The 27,954-nt window shown below is 42.8% G+C and overlaps 1 protein-coding gene across 6 annotated transcripts in view; it reads left to right on the top strand.

The window, feature by feature from the left end:
- Nucleotides 1-27,954, top strand: part of TPD52L1 (TPD52 like 1) — a 1,079,922-nt gene that overhangs the window by 824,605 nt on the left and 227,363 nt on the right. For 5 of the 6 annotated variants that reach the window (XM_069607517.1, XM_069607515.1, XM_069607519.1 and 2 more), the window contains exon 4: nucleotides 13,791-13,892. In XM_069607517.1, the coding sequence (XP_069463618.1) occupies nucleotides 13,791-13,892 (102 nt within the window). Of the gene's footprint in view, nucleotides 1-13,790; nucleotides 13,897-27,954 lie in introns of those variants that run through there. The other variant, XM_069607520.1, reaches the window with a different exon arrangement.

The raw sequence follows: 27,954 nt of genomic DNA, 5'->3' as shown, positions 1-27,954 counted from the left end.
GCTCACTCTGCTCAGAGAGGCACAGCTCCACCTCACTGACTAAGCCCAACAAGGCTGAAACACGAGTATGGGGTTGCTGTTGGTACTCTTGTTCAAAGGAGGTTTGCCTGGTATTTCGGTGATGGACTGCCCTTGTGGACGGGACAAAGACTGATATGCAAATGGATATTCCTCCTTTGTGAAAAGTACACTGAGCTAAAAGCAATTGCTGCAGACTCTCAAAGTGGGACAAAACCACAGAACAGCTTATCATGCCATGTTCTTTCTAGAGAAGGGCACCTGCTACCTTTTTTGTATTTTTGTAAGAAACCTGGGGTTGGTCACCCTAAGTTACCTGGGGGCACCCAGAAGTGGACCCCTTGCTCACTGTGCGCAGAGAGGCACAGATCCACCTCACTGATGAGGCCCAACAAGGCTGAAACACGTGTATGGGGTTGATGTTGGTACTCTTGTTCAAAGGATGTTTTCCTGGCATTTCAGCGCTGACTGCCCTTGTGGGCGGGACAAAGACTGATATGCAAATGGCTAGTCCTCCTTTGTGAAAAGTTCTGTGAGTTAAAAGTGTTGGGTGTAGACTCTCAAGTTGGGACAACACCACAGAACAGGTTACCATTCCATGTTCTTTCTGGAGACGGGCGCCTACTACCTTTTTTGTGACTTACTGTTGATACCATGCCTTCCTTACAGTTAACGCAATGTTTGATTTAATATATATATTTATTTATTGTATTAATAATGTTTATTATGTTACCTTAACTTTATTATTTCTCATGTTAGTAGACTTTAAGTTTTTGTTGGTTTAATCTTAACTCTTTTGTAAAGTATATTTATTTCCAAATATCTATATATCTATATAGTCTATTTCTGAAGGTTGGAGTTTGGGTTACGTACGTGAACAGACAGACTTATATGATATGCTGGGTCAAGTGGGTGTCTGGGTCAGCACAGTTTCCTGGTAGAGGTCATTAAATGTTAAATGGCAAATTCTAGTACTTGGATTTTTAAATTGTTGTTAAAAGTTTCTTCTGACCCTACATACATACATACTACATTCACAATATTACGCTTCAAGCTGCAAATGCAAATCTTTTGTGCAGCAATTTATTTTTGCAGCTGCTTTTCAGTGACACAATTTCGATTATATAAGGTAATTAAAATAAAATGCATGTTTACAATGTGCACACATTTCAAGCACAGATAAGCCTGTTTCACAAAGCATTTTTAATGGGATTTACCAGTTGGAAAACGTTTTGTAAATCAGGCCATACAGCATATACTTGTAATATACAAAACTAAGCCAAAAGCCATAAAGGCAGGCTTGGTCATCGTGCTGTGCTCACCTGTGACACCTAGATTTGAATACAAGGGGCATGATATTTTTTCAAGGGCAAGCTGGTCTTCTGCAAGCACTGGGCGACTTGCTGCAGATTAGTCATCTGCAAAAGATATGACTCAGCATCAGGGCCGATGCAAGCACTGAACAAACTAGGTGGCTGCCTAGGGTGCTGGACAGAATCAGGCACCAAAAAGCAGGTTTTTCCCTCAGCTTTCATGAATTAAAGACCAATCTGAGTTAAAGTAGCCTCATGACATCCTGCTGCAATTAGGTGGTGTCCTGCTGCAAATCACATTTCTAATAGCCTCTAGCATTGCAGCAGAATCAGGGCCATTACCTACTGACATATGTTTTTGGGTAGCACAGTACAAGGTCTGGGAAAAAAAAGCACAGAGGTCAAGAAGGAAGACATTTTGTTGAAACAATGTGGTCATTACAATGGCTCTCACATCGGGTAAGTTGAGAGTCATGGTAGAACCCTCCAGGAGCTTCTGTCAGCAGAGCATAGGCCAGATGAAGTACACCTAACAGGTAGGAGCAGGAGTGAGATGGGGTGGGTGTAGGGGCCTAATGCAGTTCGGCAACAAGGAGTCAGTGGCCTTATCCACATAATTTCAGAATAAGCCAGTGTATGCTGTGCTTGGAGCACATTTACTCTGGAACATGTTCATCAGCATGAATAGTGTGATAGATTTAACTTTTAAAGCAGCGCTGGAAGGTCTGTCTCCGAGTACTAACCCCACAATTGATTAGCTGCATTATTTACTCTCAAGCAGAATAATGTATATTTATTCATGCACATTGACATCATGAATACGTTGACTTTATTGCAGGCACACAGGGTGTTTAAAAGGTAAAATTCTTTATATCTCAGTGAATTCACAGCTGCGAGCATTATCTAGCATTTCTTGGAAAGTTAACAAAGAAAAGATACCCAATTAATTTGTGATTTTGTGTAATAAATGTACAAAACAATACTGAACTTTACAGTCAAACCTTGCTATCTTCTCCAGTATATTTGTAGCCAATGGAAGTAAAAAATTCCAGGTAACCATGCTGGCTGAGAATATGTGTGTGCTGAGGGTACATGCATAGCACTCAACCTGTCAAAGTTGTATGCGAGTCTTCTGATGTTAAAATCACTAGCATAGCGGAGGCCCCTGCAGCCCCCGCAATGCAGGCCTCCCTGCCCCCACATGCCGTGGGAGGGGGCCACTTGGCCCTCAGACTTAAAAAAGAAATAGCTTCTTTTTGAAGTCACTCTGCTTCATAAAGAAATCATTTCCATAATAATTCCTATATGAATCAGTGACTTGAAAAATAAACTATTACTTTTTGAAGTCTGAGAGCTCCCTGTCCATACAGGCACCCACATCACTTATATCCGCTCTGTCCTCTCTCTGTGGCAGGATCGCAGGCTGAGATCAGCGGTCGAAGTGGTCGGGAACGGTCGGGAGCAGTGCTCCTCTACTTCTTTTAATTAAGGTTTACTGCTCCTATACTTTTATTTGGAAAAGAAACCATTTCGTTTTAAAATAAAAGTGTAGGAAGACGTTGAAGCTTGCACTTTCAGTGCACTTCACTGAACGTTCCCCAAAACAGCAGGCGCATCTGTTTTGGGGTTTGTATTGTGTGCGTGGCTGGGGGTGTGGTGATGGGGTTTGTGGGGAGCAGCGCAGGCAAGTAGGGAACATAGTTCCACTACTTTCTTTCGTACACTTCGACCACTGGCTGAGATAAGCAAATAACAGGAGAGGGCGGGGTCTGACTCCAGAGAGTTTCTTCCAGTCGTCTTTCCGTTTGGACCACTTTTTCAGGCCAATATGTGGCCGGTTTTGGTGCAAGCTCCGTATTGCACTAAAATAATGTTAGTGCAATGTGGCTTTCTTGCATTAAGGTGTTCATGCAAGCACTCAAAACGTTAACACGGTCCACAACCAACCGGGCTCATTGATATGCACGAGCCGGGCTGCACACTATACAGCTGGAAAGGCACTTCTGTCAGCATGTTCGCTGCTGCCTTATCAACTGCTGGAAGCCTGTTTGCAGGCTAGCCAGCAGCCTTTTGGTTGGTTTCCTTTTTTTTAAAATGGGACACGCGCTGGCTTAGTGAGTTTGCCCGGAAGAGTACTCGGGAGTTCAGACGGAATCTGAAAAGCAAACGAAAAGATCTTGCTTTGTGCTGGCACTGCTACTTCTCACAGGAGAGTAGTGAATCAATAAAGGGAGAAACACAATTCACCCCTAACATTCACTATCTCTACCTATAGGGGGTATAAAGATATATTTAATAAAAGAGATAGGACAAAGAAATAATAAACTCAATGTGTAATACTAAGACCCTACACATATTCCTAACTCAAAGACGTGTACTCATATCTTGAAAAAATAGAAATTAAACCACTGATACACACAGTGCAATGACGCAGGCACTCTGTATAATGATTTGCAGCACCTAAAGAATGCTGACCTGTTATCACATTGTACTCTGTCATTTCTCCATATCTGGGGCAGGAATCCTATATTCAGTAAACATGCCCAGTAGTCTGTCACTGTAAACTCCAAGAATGAATTCTTCTTCAAGTAAAGACCAGTGCTCTGCCACTGCCTCCTGTGCTGCACACAATCCACATTTCTGTTTGCACATGCTGAGACATACATCACAACAGGAAATGAGCACAACACATGGAACCCTATGACACTGCACTCTCTGGTGAATCACACCAGGAACACACCACATCACACTGTATGCCATTGAGGCAGCCACCATATTAGGTTAGGCTCTTACCAATATTGGACATTATTGAAATAGTTGAAACGGGTCTACCCCTGCTGCCCTAAGACCTTTACATTCTCAGTTAGGCAGGTGATTGGTTCCCTTACCCCCTCTTTACCAGGCAGCTGAGAATCAATTTATCTGCGGATGATAACATCTATGGTCCCCTTCTGCGGCTGATTTGATGAAAATGTTGCTGTTTGTTGATTGGGCTGTTCTGTAGCTTCTTGATTCTGCTCCTTGTTTTACTTCTTTTAAGTGCAGCTCATAGGTGACAGTTTGCTGATATTGAGTGCATAATACCTGAAATTGATCTAAATATTTGAATGTGAGAGAAATAGAAACATACACGCACAGGTACCACTCATTACAGCAGAGTTCCTCCTTCCGATGCCATATCAAGCACATCCCATGAGCTTTCACTTTTGACGGATAGATTTGTGGAAGACACCTGGCAGCTTCATGATGGTGTCTCTTTATTAACAGTGTCTGTGCCCGAGCGCAGTTTGTTAGTTCTAGGTGTCACAAGGTACTGATGTAAAATGTTGGCAACATTTAGCAGCCCCTTATGTGATTCATAGATCTGTGGCCCTTCTGAAAATGTGATGACAAGCAGGACCATGTATGTGTGTGGGGTAGGAAGGGAGCGGAGGATCGTGAACTCTCTCACTGAACACTGGAGGCTCTTCGCAGGCAATGGAGGGTTGTTCTGTTTGCTCTTAAGGTTTGTGCTAGGTGCTTGGCAGTGGGTTTTCCCTGGGGGTTTTGTGTGAGTAAGGTTTTCCTCAGACCTCTGCCATCATTCCCTAGAAACCGGTAAGGTAGCAGGCCTTTCAGTCTGCTTTATTTTTACATGTTCATATTTAACACACACCAACCAGGTAGCCTTTTTACACATTACCTTTTGTTATGAGTCTTTAAGTCTTGAAAGTACATTATCAAAATCCACAGGTCATGTTTTGCCTTCTGCTGAATTGCATTCTGGTATTTGTAGTCTTGCATTCAAGGTGGGGGGAATAATACCACAACTGTAAACTTTTTGACGAGAATATTTTTATAAGGATATATATATATATATTGGTGTGAGTCGTTTACTATTGTTTGTGTACTTTTCAAGTTATCTCTTTAAAACAGAGTATTGTTGAAACACAAATGTGGGGGTGAAAGTGGAAAGGATGAGGGGGCAAGTGAGTCATGAATATTTGACCAGGATGTGGCGAGAGCGGTTACAGTCTTGGAGACTCCAGGGGTTATTATTTTTGGTTCAGGTCCTCTGCTGATTTTCAGGGTACATGTTGAGGATACATGTGTGGAGACAGCATCTGCCCACCTTTTTCAGAGGGTGGACACAATCCCTGGTTGGGTGTTTTTGAGGCCAGGATTAAGAAATACTTTGATTGATCAAGTGTTTGCCTACTAAGATTTCACCCCAGGTTGCCATGTTTCCAATACAGACACTTACCCACAAGAGCACATAAAGGTGTCATTAAAGGTGTCATTAAAGCACATGTCTCCTTATTGGAGTTTGTTTTCCTTGGAGTATTTGATAATAATTTGTTGGGTTTAAAGGTGGGCACCTTTTATACCTTCTATACCAAACAGACCGACAGAAACAGCTTATTATTGGCTACGAGTTTCCACCCCAAACAAACTGTAGATAGTGTACCACTTAGCCAATTTTTACGCTACAGAAGGAACATTTCTGAGGACACTGAGTATGAACGTCAATCGTCTACTTTGGAAACTAAATTCACAGCAAGAGGTTATGACCCCACATTGATTACCAACGTAGCAGGAAAAGTCAGAAACATAAATCGAGATACTCTGCTGGTACCCAAACCAGCTAAGTCTGGGGAACCATTGGTTTATGTCACTACATATTGGTTGCAAAGCATGAAAATCAAGAGAGCTATAAAAAAGCATTGGCCAATGCTGCAATTGGACCCACAGCTACAACATCTTTTTCCGAATCTTCCGACATTCGCATACAGAAACAGTAAATCACTACGTAAGAGCTTAGTAAAAGCCGAGGTTCCATCACCTGGCACATCGACTCAATTCAAGGGCACGACCCCGTGCCGCAACTGCCAGCACTGCAGCAACATCATTAAGAGCAACTTCATCTCACACCCCCCACTCTGGGAAACCCATACTATTAAGAAACTCATGCACCTGTGATGCCCAGAATGTAATATATGCACTCAAATGTCCATGTGCACTCTATTATGTGTGGATGACAACTAGGAAGGCAAAAACAAGATGCACTGAACACAATCCATCATTCGCAGTAAGAGTCACAAATCTCCAGTTGCAGTCCATTTTGTTGAAGCACGACATACTGTTGCACAGTTAAAATGTGTTATCGTAGAGCAAGTAACACCAGCTAGCAGAGGGGGAGATGTGCAACGTAAACTGTCACAACGGGAAATCATATGGATTGAATTTATGGACTCATTGAGCCCCCGAGGCATGAACACTGAGTTTGATTTAATGTGTTTTGTGTGAGATTCCAACATATAGCTATTGTGTTTTGCATTTGCAAATTGTATTCATACTGATCTATGCACTGTTTTTAACTGCATCTTTTTTAACCATTGTCCACTTAACTTTATGCTCGATTTATTGGTCAGATTGTGTGCTTGACTTTTCTCTGTACGCGACTCAAGCTTCACTGCTGAGCAGGAATGATCTTTTGGCCCCTTGACACTATGAATGTGGATAATTGATATGTATACGGTTAACACGGTTAGTTTGGATTGCTGAAGTGCTTCTGTGAAACAGTTCATTTATGTACCATGTGATTAAATAGGTTAGAAAACCTGTCACCACCCTATAGAGGCATTTGCGCGACCTTTCAGAAACCCCACCTTAACGATTACTGAAGATTAGTGTGTCATGTGGGCAGGCCGCGGATTCTGTCGAACCGCGGTAGTGCCCCCATGCGCACCACCCATAACTCACCTACTTAGTCCCTAGTTGGGTATTCACATACGATACCTTAGGAACCAGAACTGCTACGTAGATGGTAGAGCACTAAGGGTGCCTTTTTAGGCGAATGCGAGATCTATAGAACAAGCGTTATGCTTGTTTACATGTAGAGTTATCTCCATGACAACGACGCTCTCACTGAGAGCCCACACCAAAATGGCCGTCGCCCCGACCGCCTCGTGCCAGGACAACTTAGAATGCTGTTCAGTCGCGCCACGGTCATTGCAGCGGTCAGTGCGGTTTGAGAAGCTCCGTGATTAGGTGAGTGTCCCGAGCATTAGCAAGTCAAAATGTGGTTAGATACAGTGAAGGAATGTGCGCTCTGCAATATGGGGAGGCACATGTTGAATAATGGTCAAATACCTCGTTCTTGACTTTATGCCGATGACCAGGCACTTACTGGACTTTGGTCCTGTGCTGTATAGTCTATGAATATCACACAATGGAGGAGTGGGTGCACTTACCAAGCTAGGGCTATCTCCATGAGGATTCCCATGAACAATATACTTAGTTTATTTACTCTTTCTAGGGTTTCTGCCGACCGCGCTATGCCGCTTCCCAGTCTCCAGTGACCACTACTAGAAGACTGGTTCGAAATTCGGACCTCACCAGCCCCCTGGGAGAGGTTAGTGGCATTTGCCTCCCTTTCGCGTTTTCTTCAGTTTCACCATACTTTAAGCCAAAACTAAAATATATGTCCATTTGAAATCTCCACAGGAACAGAATTAAGGAAATTTTCCCCAACATTAAGCTTACCTTGTATAGGAAAAGTGAAGCTCCCAACCTGAAGATGGATCTTTGATCCGAAACACTTTGGTTATTTGTTAAATTTACAAAGGGCTTCCCTGGTGGGAGTTGACCATCCCATGAGACAGATGTATCTAATGATCTTTGTGAACACCTAAATAATTGTGCATTTACTGTCATGTTCATTTTACGTTAGAAGTGTTATGTAAATGGACAATCAGATTATAAATTTGATATTGTTTAAGGTTGGAGAATTAAAATGAAATGATTCTCTGGATATTGATTTGTATGCTGGATCTATTGAAATACACATTGTTTATTGAAAGACTTGTTGAAAATTGTATGGAATAACCACTCTAATTTAGAAGGAGAATTTATGAATTCATTTGCACAAATCAGAGCCCGTACTGGCTACATTTTTATTAGAAAGCTAACAAATTAACATTGGAACCTTAGTTCCATTAGGAGTGCATTTGGGCTTGCTGGGTAGCAATACACAGTTCTGGTTTTGTTCACCTTTTATGCTTTGCCAGCAAATTTATTGCAAATTCTCTTCTCTGGATTATTTTTCCAGGTTAATTACTTATTGGTAATCTTAATTACTCCTATCTATACTGTTCCTCATCCCAGTACTTGTGTATGAGGAACGTTTCTTCATTCACAAGTACTGGGACAAGGTAGAAGGACATGGAGGTAATGCCTCGCCTAGTTACCTGTACTCTTCATTACTCACAGACCCACTATTCCTTGTTCCAGTACTTACCTATGAGGCAAGGTGCCTCATACAAAAGCAGTTGTATGAGGAAGAGGGATATGGAGGCAATTCTGAGCTGATTTTGGAGTTTGGGGTAGGGGTGGGAGGGAGAAGGGATGCGTGGGGGATAGGGTGGGGCGGGGGCTGTGCGCTAAATTATAATGGTCATCCATGTCCATGCTAAGCAGACATATGTGTTATTAGTCGCTTGACAGGCATTTTGGTGCAACCAGTCTAGTAATTTCTTACTTTGGCTTGACTTATTTTAACTGGGCATCTCTGATAAAGTAGTCCTGCTAAGTGTAATCACCTGACTAGACTTATTTTGCTGCCATTCTAGGTAGGCCTTAATGTGGCATGGCATGTTTTACTGTAACATGTTTATCACGTGTCTAGACTGGTCTACATCGTGCAGCCAGTTGGACATGTTTTTATTGTGACATGGCATTTTCAATAGAAAAGCATGACATTAATTAAAGCATTAATGTTTCTGTGCACTGTTGGTGACTTGCATGTATTGGATTGTTGGATTGGTGTTACCTTACAAAACAATTGCTTACGGTCTGGCTTTTAAGCCAATTGTTCTCAGAGTGTGCTGTATAATGCATTAAAACACATATTCATATCTTTCTCCTAGTGCACTGTACAGCGTGCCTTTGCAGCAGCATGATTGTGTGTATTGCGTAAGCGTGTAGCCTAGGCCAGCCCACAGTGTGGCAAGACTCGTGATTTGTTGCTGAGCTGGAGAGGAGCCGTCAAATGTGCTATGCCACCGGGTAAAATGCTCATCAAACGTGAAGTGAAAAGCAGTAAACAAATTGAAGATTTTGTATGGTCATTCCAGCAATTTGATGGTGGAAGAAAAGCTCTGAGCCCCACAAATTGGTGTCAATTAAAAGCAGGGCCAGAGCAACTAATACGTCACTGGGAGTGCCAGTGAACATGGAGGATGCTGATAGCACTTGGCCTGCATTGCCCTTGTCTCCAAAGAGCCACATATGCTCCAGCCAAGTGAAAGTGTCGGCAGTCTTAGGATTTTCTTTCTGGATGTCCCTGTCCATCTCCCTCGACAGCCTGAGATCCACTAGTGGGCATACTGGGTGGACTTGTGAGTGGAGACTTTATGCAACAGGCAGCAGTGGTGTGAGTGAGTTGTGCAGGTCAGCAACAGCTTCACTTACCACTGCCTCTTCTTCACCTGGCCCTTCCACTACCAGACAAGTACATCTGGTAATGAGCGGTCAACAAGTGCAAAAATGCAGGCATGTTTTTACAGCGAACTCACTGTACCTGTCCCACTTCCCAGACATTACATGGGAATTGGTAAAAGCTGATGATTGGGGTAGAGGATCATATGAAAGAGCACTCCACATGCATGAGAGCTAGATGGCTGTCTGGCTCTAGAGCTCATGCAGTGCTGGTTCTTTGCAATTGAAACCTGCACCATCACATCCTATGCTGTACAATTTGTTTTTTTAGGGAGTGTGCCCTCACTCTGACCATGCTGTTTCTCTACTAGTTTAGACGGAAAGCCTGCACTGGCCTTGCCTATGCTGTACCTGTACCAGTGTGTGAGGGAAGCTTCCCCATCTCCCGTTTGTGCCATACATGTACCAATTTGAGTGAAGTGTGCACAGGCCCTTGCAAACAGATGCTCTGACAATGCTGTACCTGTGCATATGTGTGAGGGACCCTACCCATGTTGTACCTGTTTGCACAGGACTTGCATAGATCCCGCCCATGTTGTGCATGTTTATGAAGGAAGCTTGCAGCGACTCTACCCTTGCTTTCCATGTACCCATTTGTTAGGGAAACATCTAATAGACGTGCCCATGTTGTACTTGTCCCGGCTTGTGATGGAAACATACACTGACTTGTCCACTATGCACCTGTTCTTGTTCATGAGGGATGCATGCATTACCTTTTTTGTGAGGCAACTTACACTTATCCAGGCAAAAACATTTCTGAGAGAAGTTTGCTCTTGTTGTATAAATGTTGTATCTGTTTGAGATGGAATCTTTCATTAACCATGTGCCTGCTGTATGTATAATTGGCTGTTAGTGATGGCTGCAGTGATCCTTCACATGGCGTTCATGTTTGTAGAAAGCCTTCACTGGCCTTGCCCATGCAGGACCTGCCGGTGTTTTAGGAAATATTACAATAGCCTGGTCTGTTTTGTACCTGTTTGAGGAAAGTGTGAGCTGGCCCGGCTTAAGCTGTGCCTGTTTCCATCTTTGTGGAGGCATCATGTGCTGGTCCTGTGCATTTAGTTACTGTATGTATTGTATTTGTTAGGAAAGCGTGTACTTTGGTAGCTTTGCAGCACTACTGCATAGACTGTGACTCATAGATTCTGGTGAGGGAATTTGGATGGACTGTTTCCCATGCTGTACCTGCTGGTGTGTGAGTGATGGTAGCTTGCAGTATAGTGGAGCATGATGCATTTGTCCAGTGTGTGATGGAAGTTTTCAACCCTGTTCTTTGTGTGAGGGCCACTTGCTCTGATATCCATATTGCACCTTTGCTGTATGCCATAGAGGTTTCAAATTCTGCTGTGAGTGTTGTCTTTTCTGTGTGTGCGAATAAAGTTTGCATTGTTTGTGCCAGTACTGTGCCTGTTTAGTGAGTTAAGGAAGTGGTGCGGCTCACATTCAGGAAACACACTTAATGACTTTACACAGCAAACTGAGTATTATCTGAAGTATCTTTTTTGGGCAGATTGTGAGAAATGGGACATTTTGAAAAACATTGGCTCTCATTACGAGTCCGGCAGCAGCTGTGCTGGTAATTACCGGCACGACTGCTGCCAGAGTCGTTTTTTTTACTGCGACCCAGCAATGGGGATGAACCGGGGCATTCCAGCCCCGGCAGACCCGGTACATCCCCATTTCCGAGTGCTGGTATTTATTAGTCCCCATTCACATGGGGATGCTGGATGCACCGGGATCGTTATTAAGGGTGCTGGTGCATCCGTCAAAGCCTGCTCGCGTGTGCCGGTCTGCCCGCCAAGTCAGCCCTGGCGGGCGGGAAGGCACCCGCGAGCAGGCTCCGTAGTTTGCCGGTTCGGTAACAACCGAACCAGCAAGCTTACCGGTACCATTGTTACCGGACTGGCAAACCCGTAATGAGGGCCATTGAGCCAGTAAAATTGGTCAAAACTGCCATCTGCAAATCTAACTTAAGTCCCTATTTAGAAAACCTGGTGGAAACAGAGGTTTCATTACATCTCCACTCCATCTCTTGGTGGCCTGGCTGGAAGGCTGAGCCACTGTCTCATTTTCATATCTGGCCCCAATGACAGCCCAATGATGGCAATCAGCCTAGTCAAATAATTTCCACCTGGTGGATTGCATGAAGCACGAGATGTTTCTTTGGGTAGTGTACCACCTGTTTGGGGGTGGCAGGGCTGGTTCCACACATGTTCTCATCCCCATCTCTGAGATGCTGAAGGAATTCTATCCACGGGCCTGTGAATGCAGTGGTGTTTCCCTGCCATTCCCGATACCTGGAAAGAGGATGTGAGGTGGCTATTACCACCAAGAGCAAGCAGTAGTAGTAGCAAAGCTACTAAAATCCACAGCCAAAAACACCCTCTCCCTTTCAATGTGTCTAGCAACGGTTTCTGCCACTCTAGTGGAGGCTTAATGGATGCGGGTAGAGACAGGCCTAGTGCAAGCAAAGCCAGTGGTATTTCCACCTCCAAACTGGGGGTGCTCACAGAGAGCCAGTGGGGTTGGAGAAAGACAGCAGTAGCCTAGTTCCAACATTTCAACATACCTCTACTATATATTATGAAAGTGGCTCACACTAGCCCCAAAAACTGCCACATGTGTGCAAGTGTGGTGGGAGGGCGTATTGTACAATGGGGATGAAGGGGATGTCTGAGGGTCATTATTTTCAGTTCTACTGATATCAGAGATTGTGCCTCTTTGTTTTGCTACTCCTTCCTGATCTGGCCAGTGTCTTATCCAGCACATATAGTGTACATGATGTGTGCAAGGGAATGTGGTTGAATTTTAACTTGTTATGAAAAGGTCTAAAACATGTTCGAGAAACTGAGCTTGTGAATGTGATGGACAAGGTATGCATGTGAAGTGGTGAGGACACATCTGTGATGAGGGGATTGTGACATATGAAGGTTGTAGTGGGGCAAAATTACCTGAAATCCTTGCACCACCCCTGCTCAGCATCAAATCTGACAAGAGTTTTTTTTGGCCTTGGAGGTGGACTTCCACCAGTGCTGACAACCTGTAGCAGATACGTCACCCATGGAAGAGATGCTGCAGCAGCAGCATGTCTGCTAGCACAGCAGGTTTGAGGGAACGCCTAAAAGATGCCACTGGGATGAGACAAGAGTCCCACCAGGGAGAGAGACAGACTGACAGAAAGAGACACAGGTAGAGAGAGAGAGAGACAGAGAGCAGGGGGGTTAGGGAGACGAGGTGGCTTTTAGTGGTTAACTGCCCAAACAGCAGCAGTCATAGATGACAATAACATTAAACAGCACAATCACAATGTAAAATAGTAGGGAAACTAAATACATCCTGTAAAGCACCGTTCAGCCCACCAACTTAAATAGCTCCACTGACTCTTAAAAAATGGCCGCTGATGTGATAGGGCTTTCAGCAGGATGCACTGGACATGCCTGCGGGAGCAGCTGACTGACAACAGGGACCCCCTCTTCTATCCATATCCTCATTTGTCTCGAAACAAGCGAGCAAAGCATGCACCAAACAGACCTAATCGTAATTTGTCTGGCAGCAAACAAAATTCACTCAAGCTAGGCCTGAAAAGCACGGTGTAACTTGTCAAACCATTTATCTGCATAGATTGCCAGCAATTTGTATAAACTGTATAAGGTGTTCATTGATCCTTCTTATTTTAATTATGTATTAATCCATCTCATTTGTTTTTTACTGTTATATTAAACCAGCAATAAAATATTGTTAATTGTTTGTGAGTTGTGGTGCAGACTGCAGTTTGGAATATTTCACATATCATTTTCTTTTTATGTTTTTTTTTGTGTGCAAACATGAAGACATTCTGTTCTGCCAATGCTTCTCTGTGCACGATGTTTCAATGTTCTGAACACTCCTGTTGCAGTCCAGGAAGTGCTTGGATATTTTTAAAAGCTTTTCGATTTTTCTGTTGCACATAATAAGACTCTTGGCGCTGTTGTTTCTTTCCAGTTACAAGAAAACACAAGAGACGCTAAGCCATGCAGGACAGAAAGCAACCGCAGCCATAAGTACCGTGGGAAGTGTTATCGGCAAAAAGCTTGGCGATATGAGGTAAAATTAAAATAAAACCTATTACATAAAATATTATGCAATCACTTTGGTTTTGCATTATAAGAAGCGAATGTGAAAGTCAAAGGGAAAATAATACAGAAATGAAGCCATACACTCTGAACTGCACAGTATAATATTTTACCAATTGGAATTTGTCGCGTTTTTAACAGTGTTAAATGTACTTTACAAGACTGCGCATAGCAATTTAGGACCCTGTAAAGTAAGCCACAAGTTAATATTATTGGTCAAGCTATACTTTTGTGCTGGCCACCTGGTGAGGCACTTTCACTCATCCCTATGGAAGACGCTATTGCCATGTGAAATTCAGCGCCCCTCTGTCATTTATTAGTCTACATTATAATTACATTGTATGCTGAATTTGAACAGTGTTGTAATCTTCACAACACATTTTCCTAGGCATGAAGGTGATGAAAACAAATTAATTTGAAGCTTTAGCAAACAATGAAGCATTCTTTATTGACCATCAATATAGAACATGGTAAGTGAGAAGGTTCAACTAACCTACTTACAACTCTACGGCACCCGCGGCATCATAGGTGCACCGCGTTAGCTCTTCGGACACAGTGGAGCCATGTGTTAGGATGCAGCGATACATACTTTCACTTACACATTACTTTAGTAAAAGGGCACTGGTATTGATGGTGTTCTATCATGGGTCCCAGGGAACACATATGACAAAGGAATGAGGTCTTGTATTGGACGTTATTTCCAGCATCTATGTTCTAAGCTGGTCTTGTTACACCTATTGTAAGGCCAGATTATATCACATCTGTGGTAGAGAGTGCTTGAGACGAGATTGGGACATTTTGATTAATGCACAAGCGTCCTGTGAACACTTTGTGAATTACTTTTTTGGATCTGTGATCGATGATTTATTTGGTTGACCATTTGTTCCTCTAAAATATTCTTGAGAGTCCCCATAAAAGGAAAATATTTCATATGGGGCAGGAGTGGCATTATTGAGCAAAACTGGGAAAGTGGGACTTTTACCTACAAGAAGAATTTGGGCCTTTTATTTCTCTCCTGGCAACATGGATCTGTCTAAGGTACGGGGATTGCAGTACAGAGAGAACACAATGAGAGTAAAGAATGCTCCCATCAATGTAGTGCTGAAATGTGTACATTTGAATCTTTTTATTGAGGGTTAGACCCTCCCACTGGCTGAGGCTCAACTAGACTGACAAAGCAAAATGTAGACTTTGAATAAGGAACTTAGAAAGAATTACAGAATTTGGAAACAAATTGATGCTCTGATCCTGTCATGCATACAAACAACTGGATTGTTTTAATACATTATTTCCTAAGACCCATGGCCCCAGTATAGCACAAAGGGAATTTGTGCGTGCATAATTATCACATTAGGAATTACAACCTTTGGCCTACTTTTCTGTAAAACTGAATCCCACTAAAGGCAACAGCTATTTTTGTTAAGGAATAAAGAAAAGGCTTTTAGTGGAAGTTTTCTGATGATTCATAGGTACTGTTTAGAGTGCTTAAACCAGTGGTGCCAGGAAGGCTGAATTTCATTATTTTTCCAAACTCCTCTTTCTAATCAATTCCCATCCATCCATGATTTTTGCCCAGAGAATGACCCTATTGTGTTGGTAGATTTTTCAAACCTTGTTCGAAGAGCAAGCAGAACTCGATCTCAAAGGAAGCATTTCTATGATGTGGTTATTCAAAGAAACTAAAGGCTCATACGAATCAAGCTGAGCGCTAGGCAAACTAGCTAAACCATGAAATTATTTGGAAGCCAGAAAGCTCAAACAAAACATTACAAATTGGCTACGAGGTTATAGAGCTGCTCTGTTTCAGCGAGATTTGGAAGCCATGCAAAAGAACTTGGCGGAAAACAAGTCAGAAGATTTTTAGAAATTGATGAAAAGCTCTTCTTTTCAGCAACTGACTTATCAAATCAATCCAATTGCAGAATCAGTTTGGCTTGGTCATGTTCAACAAATCTATTCTGAGGGTACAATACGTATTGAGTAGCCATTGCTAATGGAAGTCTGTTCGTGGGACCTATTTTTCGACACTGATGATATCTATAGCATCATACTCGAAAGTAAGAACTCTCATGCTCCATGGCTGAATGGCCTATCTAATGTCACACTTAAAGGCTGCATGGACCTCTGGGTGATATTATTTACGTGATGTTTAAACAAGTTGTAAGTGAGCAGCGAATTCCACCTTGCTGGACCACTTCTATAGTGATTCCTATTTATAAAAAGGCGACAGGCTTAATCTGAAACAGTATCGCCCAATTGCATTGTTCGATGTGCCCAGTAAAATTCTTGCCTCCTTGATACAAAGTCACCTGTTTCAGTGTGCTTCCGATAATACAGCATTAGTTCTTTTCCAGTCGGGATTTATAAAGGGTATTGGCACTGCACTTAATGGATTTTAAACTAATTATTTTAAGACCAAAGCTATGTCCAAAGGCTCCAACTTGTAGTTTCAAATTAACAAGGGCGGTCCTGGGAGTCCCTCTGCCAGGCATTAGTCCTGGTTACGAGAAACTTACCCAGAGTCTCTAGCTCACTATCTTTCACAGAGAAGAATTATCCAAACACATCAGTCTTTGTCCTGCCCTGGGGCAGTCCAGCACCGAAATGATAGGCAATTCTCCTCTGAACAAGAGTACCAACAGCAACCCCAGACACGTGTTTCAGTCTGGTTGGACCTCATCAGTAGGGTGGAGCTGTGCCTCTCTAAGAATAGTGAGCAAGGGGTCCACGTCTGGATTCCCCTAGTAACTTAGGGTGAGAGCCAAAGTTACTTAAATATGCAAATTAACAAGGGGGGGTCCTGGGAGTCCCTCTGTCAGACATTAGTCCTGGTTACGAGAGACTTATCCAGGGCTGGTCTGGCTTACAGGGTACTCTGGAGATTTCCCGGTGGGCCTCTGCACCATGGGCCTCTTTTGTATTATATTTTCTCATTCTCTCATATGAAAATGGTTGAGCTTGCTCAAAATGTGTAATATGGGGCCACTTTGAAAATTATTTCCAGGGCCTCTTTTGGTTCCCAGTCCACCCCTGGATTTACCCAGAGTCTTTAGCTCACTATCTTTCACAGAGAAGAATTATCCCAAACATATCAGTCTTTGTCCTGCCCTGGGGCAGTCCACCACCAAAATGCTAGGCAATTCTCCCCTGAACAAGAGTACCAACTTGTAGTTGGCCTTTGTAGAGTCTGCGCAGGCATTTGATAGCAGAAATAGAATGCTGTTACGGTTGAAATTACTGAAATGGGGTTGCCCTCCATTACTGATTGAAATTATTAGAGCATTACACACAAATATCTCTTTATGAATTATACTGAGTTGGGACGGGAAGTTGTCGGCACAAGTGCCCACTGAGCAGGGTCTAAAACAGGGATGTATCCTGGTGCCGATTCTCTTTAATGTATTTATTGCTGACATAGCTGAGGTGCTGGCAAAGGTATGTGCCTTTTCACCACGACTGGGCACCCTTGCATGGGGATGGCTTTTATATGCAGACGATTTGGTCCTTATGGACCAAACCCCTGTGGTGCTCCAAATCCAGTTAAAGGGTTTACAAGTATATGCTTCACATAATGATCTCCTAATTAATACAGAGAAGACTAAGGTAATGGTTCTGTGTGCATCTGAAAAGAAATTGATTACGAACTATAAATGGCACCTACATGCAGGAACATTCGATGTGCTGTCTTCATTTACATATTTGGAATTTAAGCTAGCTTCTGGGAAAGGTAGATAAGCAACGCAATCTATATTAAAAAATAAGGGAATAAATTTAGCAGCCCAAGCCAGGGTGATGAATAGGAAATATGGGGGCTTTTCTCCCATGCCAGTGATCAAGTCTGCAAAAGTAAAGTGGTGCATATACTGACCTATGGTGCAGAAACTGCATTAAAGTTCTCTAAAGTTTCTTGGAAGTTGCTAATAGGCTGCAAGCATACATTATGAGCTGGGTCTACTTTCTCTGGAGGCAATAATTACCTGGAAGGTTTTTGCACTGTTTAGGATATGTCTGTTGGGTGAAAATGGTAAATTATTTGAAGCTCTAGGAGTTGAAATAAAAATGAATCTGGATACAAGTTTGAGAACCTGGGTTGAACAATGCCGTAGCATTTTAGCAGAGAATGATTTAACTGAGGATAATCTTGTTGGTAATCCCAATATGGTTAACATAAATTGATGGTGTAAAGACTGGATTAACACAATTGATACATGTAGTCAGTATAAGTTATTTGGCCATATAATTAAGGAAATTAAACTGTTTAAAACTGTGCTCTGTTATCTCAAACAAATTCTAAATATACCGAGGAGAGCCCAATTTATTTGTTTTTGTGTGAATGTGATTCACACTAATGACATGTTAGGTGCCCGGAAAGGTGTTGATAAGGCACTCAGGCTGTGTCGGTTTTGTAAGGATCCAACTATTGTACTAACCCACTTTGCCTACTGTATGCCCATTTGACAGAGCCCACTATTTAGCTTTGCAGACCTACAAGATTGCCTAATGCTAATGTTAGCTATTGCGAGCATCCCTATCTGCAATAATCAACTACTAGACTTGTGCACCCACTGTAAACAGCCTACTGCCAGTCGCTGAGCTGCTCTCATAACCTAGTAAACTTTGGTACTAGCCTATGCCCCTGGCCTAACATGAGATAAATTACTCTGCTATCCACTACTAGGACTATTACTACTATAATGCCAGAAACCATGAGCTCCATAACCTATTAGTGATTACCTAGACACTAGTGTGCCCCCCCCCCCCCCACCAGACATAGATAATCTCCCTCAGGATAGAATGATCTCCGCCCTCATCTATCTGACCACTCTCTGGTACACAATGATAACAGTAAACCACCCACCGCAATTTATGCCCACTGGAATATCGAACTCTGATGAGCGCCTACTGACCATTACCCCAGACACTGACCCTCAGTCTATAAAGTTACCCATCCTCTACCACTCTCAAATAAACATCCTGTGTGACACCTTAAGCAGAAATGCCAAATTACGATCAAGATTACCTAAAATCTATGAACCTCCAGCCAGACTAGTCACCAAACCTAGTAATAGAAGAGACCTCCAACTCAATGCCACAAAACTAAATACCTCCCCCACCAAAAGAGATTCCCACCTTAACAGTCCCACCAACAATTACTTCAAATCAAGCAATAGGACAACTAAAAACAAAAGTCGTGTCACCCCTGCAACACCTAAACCAAACACCCCTCTGAAGCGTGCCCTTATTAATGCTAGGTCATTAATAGCACATGCCACCAAAATTGCTGATCTCATCCAAATAGGTGATTATGACCTCCTAGCCATAACGGAAACTTGGCTTCACAAAGCAGAAGGACCCGCTCTGATGCTTGCCTTGCCCCCTAACTACAACATTCTCAGGGAAAATTGAACCAATTCTCGAGGAGGTCGCTTAGCCATCATCGGTAAAAATAATCTCACCATAAAAATAGAAACGCCATCAAACACCAAATCCTGCGAATCCTTAACAGCTAAACTATTAACATCATCCTCTCATTCCATCAATATACACCTCATCTATAGGCCACCAGATCCCATTGGAACTTTTTAGGAGGACATCTCTATGATCCTCTCAAATAACCTAAAAAACTCATTGCAAGCCATCCTTCTGGGAGACCTGAACTTAGGTTTCAACGACCATAAAGATTTGCAAGCGACCAATATCGCCAATGTCATCACAGAACTAGGATTTACCCAAAGAATTTCTCAACCTACGCAGGAAAAAGGCCGAATACTCAACTGGGTAGCCAGCCACAACTGCAATGTAACTATTACTTATGTCAGCCCACAAATCTAGACAGATCATGTGCTAATAACCTTCCTCATAAATGAAAACACTACTCAACCTAAGGAAAATATACTGGCTCCCCCCTTACCAACCAGAAATAAAAAAAAACATAACCACTGACAAATTGCTACCACTTCTCCTCCCAACTCTAAAATCCCTACCTGAATCACTAAACCCCTCAGACCTAGTGAATGAATTCAACTGTACCATGGCCATAGACTTGGACACTATCGCCCCTTTGAAAATGAGAAATAGTAAGCCCACAGCTCACTTAAACACCTGCTTCACCCCTCACCTCGAATCCCTAAGGATTGAAAAACGCAAATGTGAATCCGCCTGGTGACTAACCCCATCTGAGACTAATCAAGCAGCTCTCATCAACACCTCCAATACTTACAAAAATGAAATAAGTAGAGCTAAAAAAGAGAACTTTAACAACAGAATACTGCAGGCTAAATCTGGAACCAAAGAGCTATTCATTATACTAAAGGAACTGGAAAACCCCATCCCTGCTCCAGTCAACTGTGAAAAAATAAAACGTGGTGCTCCAACATCCAAAAAGCGCCAAACGACAAAATATCTACACTCCAAACTAAAATTGAGAAATAAAAACATTCCTCCTTCAACCAATCAGAGGTAAACCACCTACTTCTACCAAACCAGAACAAAAAATCAACTTCACCAAAGTAACCATCTTAGAGATTGAAAGGATAATACTCTCGCTCAAACCTTACAACTGTCGAGGCGACATATGCCCAGCCCAACCGATAAAAGATGCGACCAGAGACCTATCCCCATTATTTCTAAACTCATTAATGCTTCCTTTGCATCAGGCACAATACCAGACAACCTCAAACAATCATGGGTCCTCCCCCTCCTTAAAAAGCAAACCTTGGACCCGTCCATCCCGACTAACTACAGGCCAATCACAACTGTACCATTTCTGTTAAAAATACTAGATAGAGTGGCTTACTTACAGATCCAAAAATACTTGGAGTGCATCAACTATTAGGTACGAGACAATCAGGCTTCAGGCCTCAGCACGGTACCGAAACCGCGCTTATCGATCTCAAAACCCAGGTCGATGAGCTGAGAGACCTTGGAAAAACAGCCTTACTCCTCCTAATGGATCTCTCAGCAGCATATGACTTGGCAGATCATGATGTACTCTGTACCCACCTGGAATCTGCAGCCCACTTCTCCACAAATGCCATTGCGTGGATCAAGTCGTTCTTAAGTGGCAAAACTATGAGGGTTTTCTCTACCTCTGCAACGGCTGACCCAGTACCTATCACAAGTGGGGTTCCCCAGTTTGATGATCTGGACCTTCTGGGTGTCACCTACACTAACTATGCAGATGGCACTCAGATACTCATCCCACTTTCGGGGGTTGCATGTAATAATGTCGCCACAAAAATCTCGCCTTCCAAAAATATCGCTGAAAATTGCCGTTTTTTTGTGCGCAACATTATTGCATGGAACATGCGGGGACACCCCCGCAATCCCCAAACTTTTCTTCTTTCTTTTTTCTTTTTTTTGCCCCTGTCCCGATATATATGGTACCCAAATAATATTGTCACGACATTTTCCCGGCAATATTATTTACGGCGACCATATATATGGGGATATTATTACCTGATACCCTTTCGGGGGATTATGAACAGGATTTGGCCTTGGTGAATAAGATATACCTCATCATCCAGGCATGGATGGCCCGCTATGGTCTATGCCTGAATGATGACAACCCGGAACTCATCATACTGGGGAATACACAAAATATCAAAAGACTGAACGATGGCTATTCATCATTTGTTATAGATGGCAACACCTTTAAAGTAGCAAAAGAGGTAAAAACATTAGGTTTTTACCTTGACTCTTGCCTCTCTCTAACAAAGCAGGTGAGTGTGATGGCCTCTAGTACCGCATACACCTGTAAATTGATTAGAGCAGCAAAACCATACCTGTTCACTACCAGCTGCCTCACCCTATAAAGAGCTCTGGTATTATCCAAATTGGACTATTGTAACGCATTATACATAGGGTCTAATAAACACACGCTGCAAAAAATCCAAACTTTTCAGAACAATGCCTTCAGAGCCGCCTTAGAAATACCAAGAAAAGAGCATATCTCAGATACCAGAAGACAATCTAATTGGCTCTCTACAGCGGACAAAATTAAACTTAAAACAGTATCACTAACATTCAAAAGTATTAATGATTTAGCCCCCAAATACCTAACAGAAAGGTTCAAAAGAAGAACCTCCAATAGACCTACCAGAGAAGCACATACCAACCAGCTAGTTGTGCCCCCATTTAAACTGAGCCCTGCCGAAGGCAACAGCTTCCCTGTCAAAGCAGCCCAGTTGTGGAACTCCCTCCCATCATCTTTAAGGTCTGACCAATCCTATCCACACTTCAGACTCAACTGTATTAAATGGCTCAAAGAAAATGACCTATAACTGTCCAACACCAGGACCATTTACGTCTCACCCACCTGTTAATCTGCAGCTGAACGCATACTTACATCCTCATCTCCCCCGCTTACTCTACCTTGCTTTTTGACTGTCAATGTATACTGTGTATACACCTCTGTGTACAAATACTTGTGTATATAACTCTGTATATAAACTTGTAGGGTAATCATTATCCTGTTGTCAATGTATCCTGTATCTACTTGGAATGTGTAACTGTAACCTATAAGCTTAAAGTATTCTTGTACGCGCGCCTGGATACCTTCGGGTCTGGCGCGCGCTATAAATAAACAAACAAACAAACAAAAAAACTAACATTGTAATTGGATGTAAAAAATGGTGCAAATTAAGAGAACGTCACTTTGACCACTCTTTAAGTATATACATAGTCTTGTCTCCTATAGATTGGTGGTGTAAACGGGGGATTAGATCTCTGGCACTTATTAGATATTTAGCCTCTGTTCTCTCCAAAGATTATGTTTAGATACTTAATTTAGACTGGGGAAGTTCTAAATGAGAATGGAGGAGGCTTAAGTTAGTGAAAGGGCATTTATTGAATTTATGGATAAAAAATGTAAGATCATCTTTCGAAAATATGAGTCTGTATCCTATCCATTCTTTGAATTGACTCAGAGACTCGTTCCTACAAAACCTCATTTTCATTTCACATTACTTTCAGCCCCTGTTTTAAACCATTCAACACCTCCCCTATTGCTTCCAGAGATGACAACCCAGTGAGGTCCATAGCATCTCAAACGGATACTCTACTTGAGCCTTTGCACTCAGATCCGTTCTTGTCTGGACATGGAAGCTGCTGAACCCCCACAGTTCCCCCTTGGCCTTCAGCACCAGACACACTTCAAGTACATTTAGACACTGATCACCCCGGAAGGGAAAGGGGAAGTGGATAAAATAAAAGGCACAGGTTTGCTTTCTTCTAACCTGCTGTTCCGCTGTTGAAGAAAAACATAACCTGAGTTGATCTGAGTTCAGAAACACCTACACTGCTTGTGCTCCCTCTCCCCTATATTCCGTTTGTAGAGAGGCAGATGTAAAAGCAATCTCTAGTCCCGGCCCTCACCTCTGTCATATGGAAGAACAAGAAAGCACTGTGTGTGACTCCAAGTATCATCCCAATACCGCACCAAAAATATGAAAGACATTATGCACTTAGACAACCATATTGAATGTACCCTCGCACTGATGAGGTGGAAGGATGTCTGCATACACCACTGAACATGGAAGAGTTATAAGTGAAATCAGACCAGAGTACAGTGATGTCATGAAGGGAAGACACTGGAACACATTGAGATGATATACAAATACTTAAAGAATGAAGATGTAACTGAAGTAACAAGAGAAACATGTATGTAAATACAAAGAAATCATATACACTAAGATGATAAGAAGAGAATCAGCAAATGTATATATGCAGAAACGCAATGTAGATGAGACATATAGAAGCCTGCTGCAGGAGAAAATATAATGTAATTAAAACAGTCATGATGGAAAGATGGATGTCCGTTGTGTATAATTTTGAGCTAAGAAGCTTTAAAGGGAGAGACGAGAACTGCAGAGCTGACAGGCACTGGAAAAACTGGAAAACAGAGTTGTGCAAGGAACAAAGAATATCTGTTTGGCTTGAGATCAAGGATATAACATCAAGAGGCAACTGCAAAGCATAAGGGGAGTCAAAGAGGATAAACTACATACGCATAACATCTTTCTCTTAGATTAAGGAAAGGAGAAAACATTTGCAAGTGCCAAGTATAAGACAATTAAAGATGCAGAAAGCATATGAAAGACAGAGCAACCAAGTCTCCAGAGGCCAAGAGGAGTAACAGCACCCAGTTTAATTGAATTAAATAGCACTAACTAAAAGATTGAAATGAATGGATGAAATCGTGGGCTCCTCACACGTGGTGCAAGACTCGAAAAGAACGCCTATTCATTAAGCTCCAACTAAAGATAGCGATGTACCTACACTCCCTTAAAAGTCCCAAGGAAGGGAGCAGTCATCAAGGTCAACTAAAGAGAAGCAGCCTTGGCTTAGAGCCTAACCGATGAGAGATGATTGGCTAACTGACCAAAGTGGGCAGTGGTCTGACGTTGTTCCCCACACCTGGGTTTCGTTTAGCTTATGTGGTGCTAATGAGCCAAATATCCAAGGTTGGGAGAGAATGCAAACTAATCATGAGGGCCTATGAAGCAGTGTACCATACATTGTTGCAGAAGCCAATCCTTTGCTGTCATTCTGCTATTAATCTATATTATACGTGGTAAGAGGTAGTTCAAGGCATGCCTACCTGATAGGACGCAGCCAATTATGTTACTAACACCTAAATAAAGTGTAGATATATATGTTCCCTTAATCAATCTCTCTTTTCCATAGGTTTGTACTGTTTGCCACATAGGATGATGTCATAGCTGTCGCACATCAGGGTATAAATTGGATCAGCTTGACCCAGTCCAGTCAGGCTTTCGTCCGGGCAGAGGCAAAGAGAGCGTCCTGGTCTCTGTCCAGGACGACATGGCCAGGTTGGTAGATACAGGGGGTGTCGGGGCCCTGATTTTATTAGATCTGTCAGAGGCCTTCAACACCGTTGATCATCCTACCATGCTCACCCGCCTGGCCCAGATTAGCCTATCGGGTCAAGTTTTGGCCTGGTTCACCTCCTTCTTGTCCGATAGATCCCAATATCTTTCCCTCCCTCCCTGCACATCCAACTCTTGCCATCCTAGTGTGGTGTTCCACACAGATCTGCACTGTCCCCTATTCTTTTCAACATTTATATCTTTCTGTTGTTGTGGCTCATCCGCTCCTTCGGCGTCAGGTGCTACTCTTACACCAACGACACCCAGATCCTGATTCGTCTCGATCTTGACAGGGCTGAGGTGTCGTCGTGCCTCCATAAGTGGGGCAGTGGATGGGCCACAACTGGTTGAAATTGACTGGGGACAAGACAGAGGTGTTGGTGGTGGGTTCTCCCCCTGACCCTTCACTTTGCATTACTTCATTCTGGCTGCCTTCCTTGGGTCCTCTCCCAGGGCCTTCGGTTAAAGTGAAGAATTTGAATGTGATCATGTCTGCCAATCTGTCCATGGCTGCCAAAGTCTCAGCTGTCTGTCAGGCCGGGCACTTTCAGTTGAACATTCTTGAAAGAGTACTCCACCTGATACCATTAGCATTACGCCCGTGGGTTGTGGCTGCCATGGTACTGAGTAGGCTTGATTATTGCAACTCTCTCTACCTAGCACAGTCCCAGGGTTTGAGCTATCGACTTCAACGTCTGCAAAATCTGGCAGCACGGGGTGCGACGGGGTCACTGAATGGTGCCCATGTTTCCCCAGTTCTGCGCTCCCGCCACTGGCGTTCAGTGGTTAAGCGTATACGCTTTAAAGCATTTTGTATCGTTCATCGGACTTTGCAAGATCAGGGAGCAAAGTGTCTCTGCGCCAAGTTTGTGCGCCATCTTCCTAAACGTTCCCTTCGTTCAACTACAGCTGGCTTGCTATGTGTCCCCTCCGTTTTTTTCCATTGCTGCAGCTCAGCTGTGGAATGCCTTTCCTATTGCTATGAAACAGATACCAAACCATTGGACCTTTAGGAAAACTTTAAAAACCTATCTATTTTAATTACTGCGACTGATTGGCTGACTTGTTGTTTAGATCTTGGTTACTTGACTCTCCAGCACCATGATGCCTCCAGGTGACCGATCGCTTTATAAGTGACATTAACATTAACTTAACATAAAGCCTTTGGGTACTCAAAATGTAGATGAAAGTGAGTGAGCTGCAATCTGTTTGTTCAGTAGGTTTTTCCTACTTTATTTGAGCTGACAATAAAGTAGTATTTTGCCATATTCTTTGAGTCTATCCAGTTATTTGGGTCTGAGATCGTTTATTGGTAATTCCATCTGGCACTTGGAATGCTCCAGGTGCGACTGTACACCTTGGTACCTGTGTGTCCTCCGCTGTTGCCTTGAGGAATTAAAGGTTTTTGCCAGAAAGCCTGTTTTGTATTATCTTCTCCTGTAGTCTTGATGAATGTCTTTTCTTCTGTAGGTAAAACTTCATATTCTCTTTCACTTAAGAGTCGTTTTCCATGTACTAGGTTTTATGTATAGTCTGCTCTCACTCCTGTTACACCAAAGTTTCTGTCTAGTTCTAGAGAACTATTTTTAAGCTTTTACTTATCCTAATTTTCCTTGCTTTATAGATTCTTTACCTATTATTCAAATTACTTGCCAATTAACCTTTAGCAATTGTTTTGCATTGCCTGCTTCTAAAAGAGTTATCTAAGTAAGGTTTTAACTATTTACAAACTTCATTTGAATGCTAAACCATTTAAAGTGCATAAATCTTTTTTGGAGCTGATTCAAACAAAACACACGCTTTCAGCTTGTGCTGCTTACCCTTTCCTCCTGGACTCCAATACACACATGCCGTTCCTCTCTCTGTTCCTCGTGCTGCTGCAGTTCCTAAAAGTGCTTCTTTCTTGCGATCCGCACCCTCAATGCGTCTCCGGTGATTGTCGCACGCCTTTACTTTCTTCCTTAGCTCAGCGACATAACTCTGACTTATTCGATAGCCGATCCCGAAAAGCTGCACTTGTTGCTAAGCAACCAAAAGAAAAAAAAATCCGAAGATGGCTGCTGACATGTGGGTGTTGCCTGACGTGTCTCCAGCAAAACGGCCGAGGGTCAGGCACAACATAACTCCTTATAAAGACTGTAGGGGGGTGTCTGTACTTCTGCTCTCTACATGGTAGAGGAGAGACACAGAAGACCCCAGCCAAGATTATCCATTTGGCAGCTATTGTCGAGCAATCAAGGCCTAGCTTCTGAGGAGGTGATGCAGGCTGGTTCTTAAGTACAGTGTAGTCCCCAAGCCCCCACAAAGGAATGTCCACACACTGTATTAGTTAAAACACAGTCTTCATATAATTAATATTTTTTTTTGTTTTATTGGTTAAACAAAGTTAAACCTTTAACATTCCTTTAACAATCCCTCCTCAAAGAGGTGGAGGCCCCCCAAATTAGGTTCAAGTTCAAAAACCCTAAATGATCGCCCCTAGGCCAGAGTCTCCAGTTGTTTGGGTGTCGTCCACCTCAGACTCCCCCTCCTCCTGCTCCAGTTTTAAGGATTCAACAAATTTCAATGCATCCAAAGTACGGCCCACTTTCTCAGCTGTGATGAGCCTTTCCCAATACTCTTCTTCGTTCTCCTCCGAGATCAGGCTCGTATAATTTCCCATGTACATCAGGCGATTCAATATCAGGTTCGGACAAGTCAGCACCACATGCCTTATAGTTTCCAGTTGGTCCTTCTTTCTGCAAAATCTACAGTATGCTAGTGATTTGTCAATTTGCCTTCTTCGCCACCTTATTTCTCTCGAGTGCCAGATGTTAAATCTACAGCGCATAAGCAGATCTCGGTAGTGCTATGAGGGAAATTTCATCAAATATGGAGGTAACATGTTCAGAGCTTTGCGTTCCCAGATGACATTATGACATAGGTCTTGTGTTAATTTCTTTTCCTGTGTTTCCTCCCAGTCTTTTTCCCGATTTGTTCTTTTAGCCTTATCTGGGTTATTTTTCAGGGTGTCTTCAGAGATCGCCAGGTATTTTAAAGTTTCTTCACATCTCATTTTCCAGTCTTGGAGAATTGAATCACTACTGAAGGCCCCTGGCTTTGCTAGGATTCTAAATGGCACGGGTGGATTGTCCAAAATACACT

This window comes from Ambystoma mexicanum, chromosome 4q (assembly GCF_040938575.1).
Source record: "Ambystoma mexicanum isolate Mex_15411 chromosome 4q, UKY_AmexF1_1, whole genome shotgun sequence".
NCBI classification, from domain to species: domain Eukaryota; kingdom Metazoa; phylum Chordata; class Amphibia; order Caudata; family Ambystomatidae; genus Ambystoma; species Ambystoma mexicanum.
This window is presented reverse-complemented; position numbering and strand designations above follow the sequence as displayed.